Source organism: Clavelina lepadiformis, chromosome 9 (genome assembly GCF_947623445.1).
Source record: "Clavelina lepadiformis chromosome 9, kaClaLepa1.1, whole genome shotgun sequence".
In the NCBI taxonomy this organism is placed as follows: Eukaryota; Metazoa; Chordata; class Ascidiacea; order Aplousobranchia; family Clavelinidae; genus Clavelina; species Clavelina lepadiformis.
Window position 1 is genome coordinate 3,404,832 of NC_135248.1, and position 9,643 is coordinate 3,414,474.

The 9,643-nt window shown below is 35.6% G+C and overlaps 3 protein-coding genes across 3 annotated transcripts; all 3 read left to right on the forward strand.

The window, feature by feature from the left end:
• The first annotated feature begins 42 nt into the window (after positions 1-42).
• LOC143470194 (uncharacterized) lies at positions 43-2,621 on the forward strand. Its single transcript, XM_076968152.1, has 3 exons — positions 43-888; positions 1,036-1,238; positions 1,917-2,621. Exons 1-3 carry the CDS (start codon positions 791-793, stop codon positions 2,087-2,089), a joined length of 474 nt encoding a protein of 157 aa, XP_076824267.1. The 5' UTR covers positions 43-790; the 3' UTR covers positions 2,090-2,621.
• A 13-nt stretch (positions 2,622-2,634) lies between these two features.
• On the forward strand, positions 2,635-3,876 carry LOC143470193 (tRNA wybutosine-synthesizing protein 5-like). The gene has a single exon (XM_076968151.1). The coding sequence runs from the start codon at positions 2,643-2,645 to the stop codon at positions 3,582-3,584; it is 942 nt and encodes a 313-aa protein (XP_076824266.1). The 5' UTR covers positions 2,635-2,642; the 3' UTR covers positions 3,585-3,876.
• Positions 3,877-3,988: 112 nt separating this feature from the next.
• LOC143470190 (general transcription factor 3C polypeptide 4-like) lies at positions 3,989-7,588 on the forward strand. Its single transcript, XM_076968148.1, has 10 exons — positions 3,989-4,318; positions 4,385-4,515; positions 4,688-5,227; positions 5,481-5,601; positions 5,777-5,936; positions 6,077-6,243; positions 6,331-6,512; positions 6,660-6,810; positions 6,908-7,149; positions 7,316-7,588. The coding sequence occupies exons 1-10, from the start codon at positions 3,995-3,997 to the stop codon at positions 7,473-7,475; spliced, it is 2,178 nt and encodes a 725-aa protein (XP_076824263.1). The 5' UTR covers positions 3,989-3,994; the 3' UTR covers positions 7,476-7,588.
• Positions 7,589-9,643: the final 2,055 nt, after the last annotated feature.

Consider the following 9,643-nt stretch of genomic DNA (forward strand, 5'->3'; position numbering starts at 1 on the left):
TCAGATCCATCCATGAGAATAACAGACAACTGAGAATTACTACATGATCAGTTGATCACTATCACGTCAATAAAGAAGTGTCTTGTTGAAGATATCAATCGTAGATTTTTTAGTATTTGTAGCAAAGGTGTGTAAATTGGTCATTTTAAGAAGTAATACTTGGTGACTTTATAAATAAATGCAGCTTTTACAAGAATTATGTTGCATGTATTACAATCATAAATTTGTGTATTGATATGTGCTTTTGTGATAAAAATTTGTATAGATTTTTAATGAGACTTCTATGTTTTTGTGAAGTATATTTCTTTTTATATTAAAAAAAATGAGGAATTTAACTTACGGCAAGTTTTAAGTTAAACGTTGAAATAGTTTTTTTCTACCTCGGTTAAATTTTTTGCTTGCGTATTCTTGCTCGGTAAAATTTCCTGGAATGCTGTTCATATGTTGCTATGCTTCAAATGTTCCTTTCTGGCCTTTTGTCTACCACATTTCATCACAAATACGTTTGATTTTGTTATTGTTTATTTCATCATTTTGTACCCTTAGCAGCCATACACTATAATACGTGGCAATGGGCAAATTAAACTGAAACTTACATTAACTATGCATGATCTGTCTCTAAATTACCTGTGCTAATTTAATCTTCCGTAACTGTTTTTAAGATGGAATTATAATCTTAATGCTCTGCACGTAAAACTCAAAATGTCATATTATTGCAGTTGCAGACATATTTATTGTGTAATTAGAGAGAAAATAAGTGTAGATTGTGTTGTCTTTGCAAAGCATTCTCATGAAGCCAGTTGATTTGCCGTTGTATGATGAATGTGTGAAAAAATCTCCAATCTATAAAGATGAAGATACCAGCCTAATTGAGTTAAATATTTCAAGGTAATTAAAGCAGACACAGTGAAATCATATCGTTCTCTTTGCCGTAGTGAGCATTTCATGCTGATAATGATAACACATCTTCAAAATAGTGGACAAATTAAATTGATGCTTAGTGTCTGCATTGCTATATTAGCTTTACAATTTTAGGTGTCGTGTCTATTTGCAAGAGCATAGCACACCACTGCAAAATGCCTGGAGTAAAGTTTCAAGTACAGCTGCTGACACGAAATACAAAATCGTATCGAAACTTCCAAAGGTTACTGACCCTCATGCCTTGTTAACCAACACTGCTGTCATTGGTGGTGCAGCTGGTGCATCTATTTTAATAAATAGACTTCTATTCCCAAAAGGTAATTGGAATTTTGTATAACACATTGACTGCCGCTATTCTCTTCTCACGCAGAGGATCGCCTTTCAACAGTATAAACGTTATTGCCATTTTTACCGCATAACATTTCTCTTCGATTTTACACAAAGTTTCACATTTAAAATTGCCATTCTCTAGCATGTAAGAAGAACACAAGCATTTCCTTTGGTGTCCTGGACAGTTCTGAACTGGAATTATTTTAACAGTGTCTAGACTAGAACAAGATTGCAGAGTATTTTGGCAACTGACCTTTGCACTCTTAGCCAGACTTACCTATTGACCTTGCGGCAGTCGATGTGTTAAAAACTAAAATCTACTTGAGTTACTTGGCATGAATTTGATTGTATCTTGTATGCACAGAGTTTTTTAACGTTTAACTTTGGCGGCCGCTAAGACATTTTTAGAGACTTCCAAAGACTAACTGCTAACTTTTTACTGTAGTTGCAAAAGTATAAATTTTGACAGATCGTTGGAGAATTTCAAGAAAACCTTATCGGTCCCCAAAAACATTGTATATGCATAATTTGATCAGTTAAAGGAAACTGATTAGATTTTTAAATTAAATTTAATCTTTGAATTTTTGTCTGTCACCAGCCCACTGTATATAAAAGTTATAAGGGTAGCATTAAACCTTGTTAATACTAAGGCTCTTTTGTTACAGCTGGAATGATTCGAAGAATTTTAACACCGTTGACTGTGGGAACTTTAGCTGCAGTTTACTGTTATCCTGACGACGCCATTACAGTATACAGGAGTGCTGCAGACAGTGCATTCCAGAAATATGATCAATTTTTAGAAAAAGGACATGAATTAATTAAAAAAAGATCCGATTAATATTTGTTTAGATATTTATTATTCTTCCCAAATGCTTTCTGCTGCACATCATTATTATTGCTTGGCTGTTTCCATATTTTGGATTTCCACCACCAGTGGCTTATCTGTTGGATTTTTATCATTTTTTGTGGTTGCCGTGGCAAATTTTCTCCTTAACTCTAAAATGCCTTAGTATGTTCGTCTCAGTTTTCTCTTCCTTTGCCTTTGTGTACATTACAAAAAATTCTGCCTGCTTAAATCAATTAATTATTATCATCAAAATAGTTGTGCATACAGTAATATTTTTACAACGTTTCTTTGTTTCATTTCAAGTGCAAATGAACTGAAAACCGTCGCTTTAAATGATTTTTAATGTGCAGTATAAGATTATAACTCTAAAGACCCTTTGTGATTTTGTAGTGTAAACCGGTATGGAAAGTCCGAACACAATTTCAGCCAAAATATTTTACATCATTAATCGTCAGTGTTACCAGTTGGTTATATTATGTTGTGATGGCAAAGCTTTCAGTAACAGTCTACATGCATTGCAGAATTAATAGGAAGCAGTTTTAATATGATAGATTCGGTTCCTGTTGATGTACGTTACAATATCAGTGAGAAAGAGTTCCAAGAAGAATTTGAACTAAAACGAAAACCATGTGTTTTCAAAGGCATGGACATTGGACCTTGCATGCGAAAATGGTCTGTCAATTACTTGTGCGAAAAAGGTGGTTCGAAAATGGCGACAGTCCATGTTAGTGATACTCCTCAAATGAATTTTATTACAAAGAACTTTTTATACCGTCAACTCCCATTTAGTGACGTTGTGCAAAGAGCATCAGAATTGACTCATAGCGAGTATTTTTCCGCCCCTGATGAATATTACTACTTCCGATCACTTGGTGAAGACGTGCGAAAAGACCCATCAAATATAATGGAGCAATTTCCAGAATTTAAAGAAGATATAAAATGGCCTCACTATTTTCCAGAGGACAAGTTCTTTTCGAGTGTATTTAGAATTGCTTCTGCCGGAATGCAGCTTTGGACTCATTATGATGTCATGGATAATTTCTTGATTCAAGTAAATGGTCGTAAAAAAGCCGTTCTTTTTCCGCCTTCAGATGCCTTGAACTTGTATTTAAAGGGTGATAAGTCTGAAGTAACTGATGTCGATAGCATTAATTTAGACAAATATCCCAACTTTGCCAATGTCACAAAATATCAATGTATGCTTGAACCTGGTGACATTCTCTATATACCAGCTCTGTGGTTTCATAATGTGGTCGCTGTTGAATTCGGTGTTGCTGTAAATGTTTTCTGGAAAAACTTGGACAAGAAGTATTATGATCAAAAAGACCCTTACGGAAATAAAGATTTGCTTCCAGCAGCTCGTAGTATGGATATATTGAACAGGGCATTAAAAGTCTTAAGTGAATTGCCGGACACCTACAAAGACTTTTACGCTCGCAAGATGGTTTCTAAAATTGAATCAAGTGCCTTTGTGAAGAATGATTAATTTACGGTGTTTTTTTTGCTACCCTCGCCCACCCCATGTGTTGTTTGACTCACTAAATAATTTATGAAATTGTGCTTTTGTTGAAACAATAAGTGCAATGGCATTATCACATTGTATGCTTGTGGCTCGTAACCTAATTTTATAATGGCATATCAATTAATATGCATGACATGCGTATATAGTTGGTGAGCAGATTGCTATGATTCAATGATTACTATCAATAATTAATTAAAATAAGAAACAGGATGTAGTTTGGCACTCTTAAGGTTAACTTTATATTTTTTGACAAGAGCTTTCGCAAGCATAAGCTTGCTTCTTCAGGTTTACTGTGAAAATCATAATGAAATAATCAATTAGGCAGCCATATTTATAGTTTCATGAATACCCATGTAAGGCTTGATTAACTGATTATGAAGCAGTCAAAGCTCAATGACTGGGACAAAACATTTTGTCTGTTAAATCTTCACAACAAGGTGGTTGGCTCATCATGTGTGGAATGGTGCGACAACAATGACATTATTGTGGCTACAACGAAAAAAATAGTTTCTTGTGACATGGCATTGATGAATGGTGGGAAAAAAGTGCATGAACCAGAATTCACCATTGAAAACGTCAACATCGAGGAAACAAAGCGAACTGTTAGTAAAGTGGTGACCGAATATATACAGGAATTTGAGTCAGCCTGCTTCCAGTCCTCTAACACTGCGGCATTTCCTGACTATAATGTATACGAGGTATGTTCTACACATTCGTGCAGTTAATAATATTTAAAAACATGCTGCTGTCATTTTTTATTGCAGATTCTTCTCGACCCCGTTTTATTTCCAATGAAAAATGATGTTGGCACAGGTTATAAAAGCATTAAGATGTCACCCAGTGGACTGTGCAAAAGTGGCGGACAATTGCTCGCCGCAGTATCTCAAAATTACAGGTGTTTTTCCTTTTATTTCTGGCCCCAGATTTTTCACAGTCGTGTAGTGTTTAAAAAAATTTTTGTCTTTTACGAAGGGGCTAGTTGTGTTAAACCTCCAGGGTCCTGAATAGTGTGTTTTGCATCTGAATTACCAACAGTTGTATAAATGACACTGTTTTAATTTGATTAGTGTGCATGTATGCATCAAAGAAAATGATGAAGTCTCCCGTACTTGGAAAGAAAAATGTGAACTATCAACAATTTTGAAACATCATTTACGATCAAATCCAACTTTGCTTGGAAAACATGAGGCTGGTTGCAAAACCAATGCTCTTAACCTTGCGAAAGAAAAGACAGCTGCCACTGCACTAACATATGTGGCATGGTCTAATTTGTATCACATAGACTCCCAGTCAGTTTGCTTTTTGGTCACAAGTACACTGAATGGACTTATTATTTTGTGGAAAATCCAAGCAGACAGCACAGGAAACATTTTGGCGCATATAGAACTGGCCTTTCAAGGCAGATGGAAAAATGTTGTTTCTTTGTCTTTTTGTAAGCACAGCCAACACATGGGATACCAACGTCCATCCCATCCACCTTCTAAATTACATGTAGCAGTCTCAAATGTTGATGGTGAATTGCTGTGCTATTCACTTGACTGTACCAAAGATTGGCAGTGCTCTAATGAGACTTCTGTTTGGAGTGAACCTGACAAAATTTGTGTGAGGTATGTTGACACATGTCTGCGTTGTTGCCTGGATATTTTTTTGCTTGCTCTGCTAACCTTACATAGGTACAAGTAAACATATTAATCAATCAATCTTTTTTTCATCAGAAGCATAAGCATCACAAAACTAAACGATATATACTATATAACATTGTGTAATTTTGGTTCAATCTATCCTGTGCGAATAATCGTTTTCAAAAAATGAAATTTTTGTACTAATGCAAAACGCATTAACAATGCTTTATTTTATAAGACAGATGCATTGGTTTCACATACATCATGATGAAAGTGTTATGATTATTGCAAAGTCAAATGTAATTGTCGTGCAAAAATTAAATAAGAACTTCGAAGTTGTCAATGATACTTACATCCATGTAAGTAGATTTTAAATTTTTGTTTGCGCTATTTAGTTGTAGTGGTGTTGGTACAACGTACATACAATTACTAGGGGTACTATTATGGCATAGGGTACTAATGCATCACAAAATTGTGGTAAAAATGTAAACTGTCAATGATCATTTTGAAAGAATAGTACTTTTTTGTTTCTAGAATGCACATGATTTGCCTATCGTGGCATTGAGTGTTTTTGAAGGAAATGATGTCCTTGAAATATTTTCAAGCAGTAGCGATGGGAGTTTGATAAAGTTTGACCTTTGCACTGATCCGACTCCGAAGTTACAGCAAACTGCTGTTCTTTCTAAACCAGATGGTAGTAGTTTATTTAAAACTACTACAACTATTTGCTTAGTCATGCTAGTAGCTACAATAAACTGCATAAGATTGTCTAAGTTAAGAAGATCAATTGAAAAAGATTGTCTAAGTTGTTTAATGTTTTCCGTTTTCATGCAGATGTTGGGACATTTAATGCCAATCACCCAACAACTTTTCATGGGTTTACTCTTTCACCGAATGGTGCATTTGTGGCCCTTTTAACTTCACAGCCAAAAATTCGCCTAAGTATACAAGTCGACAATACAGCACAATTGTCACTAAAGCGATTGTTAAATCCATCACAGGTTAGTCATATAGCATTACATTAGTAATACTGTATATGTTGATCAGTTAATAATGCTTTGCACTCACTTTTTAATGTCGGTTTTAAGGCGTCTGAAAAGTTTCGGCAAAGAATTTTCTTGGAAGGACGTTCTTTTAGTTCATGCATTGATATTTTGGAGATTGTTCGACAATATTACGCCCTGTCGAAAACATTTGAATGCTCACTTTCCGTGTTCTTGGAACAATCCATCAACCCCAAAGAAACTAATCTAGCAAAACTGCAAATGAGGTAGCAACTGATATGTTTAACGTTCTCCAAATTCTGAAATGACAGAAATTGTATTTATGAAAACGATGTATAAAAATTGAGGTTTAAGTGCAAGCTGTGAATATGTGCAATGCACATGCTAATGGCATTTTGTACTTCATCTCGTAGATGGCACTTGCTTATCATAAAGCACAAGGTAAAGCAATTTCCCCGAAAGAGCTCAAACTTAGAAGGAATGGCTTTGGGTGAAAATCAATGCAAAGATTTACAACTGGTGGAAGAAGTGTTAGTTTTGAAACAGATGGCAAAGGTTTTGATGGTATGGAAATGGGTTCGTTGGGGAAATATTAATGGAGATTTTATTGCTCATTATTTTTTTTTCTTTCATTTTATTTGCTTGTTTTTGTTTTTTTCAGGCGTGGTTCCGGAACCATCTAAATGAGGAGATTGCCTCTGCTAATGTACCTATAGTTCAATTGGTGAATAAGCTAAAATCCAAGAAAGAATTATTAACTGAAGAAGAAATGGAAGTCATATCCCAAATACAGTCTTTGCCTATCTACAAAGAGTTACCTTATGTAATGACTTGTGCCATCTCCACTTTACCTATCAGCCTGTCAACTGAAGGGATTTCTGCTGTTGCAAGTGATGGTTCAAGGTATTGTAGTAGACATAAACGGTCTGCTCCATAATTTTAATTTTTGAGTGTACTCCTGGTGCTTGACAGTTTAAAACGGTCGTGTTTGGCTTATGGCGCTTTTAATGTTGCGCAAAGTTCTGATTTCTTTGTGATATCTCTCAAACAATTTGTTGTTTTTTTGCAGGTGGCCAGTTTGTTGCTTGACTTACACCGTCTTACAAGGTTATGAAAAACGAAAATGTGCTTTATCTGGTCTATATGCTGCTGTTAAAGCAACCCAGCCTTCTTGGTTGCAGGATATTTTGTCTTCGAACTGTATATTCAGCGATTTACCGTTAATGTGACGATCTGTTTCATAGAAGATGATTTTTCTAAGAAATGTTGACCGCGTGATATCATCGGCTTCGCGTGGCCCGTTATAGCATTTGCACTCGTAAAATACATTGATTTACCTTAACTAGCGGTTGATGCGTAATGATTTGCTGTTAGAAAAGAGAACACATATATACCCAATACCCCTACAGGCATTATAATGCATTCATATCAAAATGAATTTTTACGTGAAAGATGCGCAACGCCAACAAACGTAATCTTGATCCTCCGAATGACATTGAGCTGGCTACTGGGAAAATTCAGTCAATGGCACAGAAACCAGGAAATCAGGTAACCTGTGCTAGAATGGTTTTATCCAAATAGGCTATGAGAATTAAAGCTAGTCCTGCCAAAACTATGGTTCTTCAGCAGTATCCTATCCTTTGCTGTTATCGCGCGTATTCGAGTCGTTATCGGCAAGAATTATCCGTTTTTGCTAACAGAGTATTGTTAGCATATAGCAGATTTCTTTTGGTTCAATCAATTAAAAATTGGATTTGACTAGAGCTGTCTTCCATGTGAACGTGACCTCTAACTACAGTACAGAAAAAAAATCCGTTCATGACGCAGTTTGCTGAAGTTAAGCAACGTTACACTTCCATAAAACTGCAACGCAAATGGGATTTTACAAGGTTTTTACAGCTGAAACTTCAAACCATCGGTTTGATCGCTTTCACGAAGGTAATAAACTTATAAAAAAAGTATATCATCGGTCAGGCCCACCAGTAAACGTTTTGTGTGTGGCTCTCTGATAAGATGATTGCTCACCTATTATCAAGCCTATATATAGCATCAACAGCTTTGGCAATGATATCAAATTATGAGTTGCACGTACCGTATTCCTTTAGATATAATTATGTCGCGGCTAATGTTTATTTATTCTGTCCCTTTTGTTCCGCTTAAAATTATTTTTAACAGCCCAAACTTCATTATTACTTCAACATGTTTGTAAAATCTATGTTTTATTCCGTATTTACCAGCAATACTTACCAGTTACCACCAACTTACCGACACATCCTTGACAATGGTGAAATAAAGGTTCTTTCGTGAAGATGTTCAATAATAATGTTACTTGGTGCATCTTACAGCTGTAGTGGCCTGGGAGGCATTTTTAATACCTTTATATCATTCGTGGGTAGCCTACATTCAAAGATGACTTACAACAACAATCGAAGAAATGCAGTAGGCTATGTCATGCAACTGAGATTCCACGGCAGAGGCGTGTTTACAAATTTGAATTGCACTGTAGAAACAGCATTTTCTTTTCTTGCCCAAACGACTTTCGTACGTATCCTAATTGCTTACACAAAATATCGTTTTTTTCTTAGCTGAGTTGGAAGGCACGTTGTAAAATTATGGCGTGATTGGCGTCGTTCGACTATGCGGCACCAACTATGTGGCGCGGCCGTATTTTGAACTGTAGGAGGTTCTTCTTCATTGGCTTGTTCATCCTGCTGTGATTTTTAGTAGTGATCTACTGATCTTAACCTATTGCGATAACTAGGCTGATCCGGAATGGTAGCGCAAGCCCTACGAAACTAATACTACGCCCAACGTTAAAACTACAAGAGTTTAAAGCATTGTGTTTGGGTACAAGCCTAACTTATGGTTTGGTAATCGCTAATCAGGTTTAAATTAACAGTTTTTTTTATTTCTCGCCTTAGATAGTTAGATGATTTTCAAATGTTATTTTTATTAGTACCGGTAGCTTTTTACCAGTTCCATACTTTCAGAGTGCATGCATGTTTTAACAAAAAAGGAAAACTGGAGTCGGACCATAAACTTATTTTAGGCATCATTTATTGCTTGATTACCCGAAATTAGAAACTTATAGCTTAATTCTTAATGTTAGTCCACTTAAGTACTTAACATTGCATTTTTGTCCAGTTTGGGAATGCCTTCTTCACGCAAAATTGTTGGTTTTAGTTTGTTTCACTCAAGTTTTGAAGCATCTTATTCATGCAGTGCATAAAGAAATGCAGTCTATGTTGTAATGACTTTGGTCAAGGCAATAGTTCTGTAGTTAGGCGTGGTCGGTGCATGGACCGTAGAAATCAATCAAAATTGGATTTAATTTCTTTGAAGATTTTCTTTAGTGCAAAGATAAACATTAAGATATTTCAGTACCACGCTAATATTT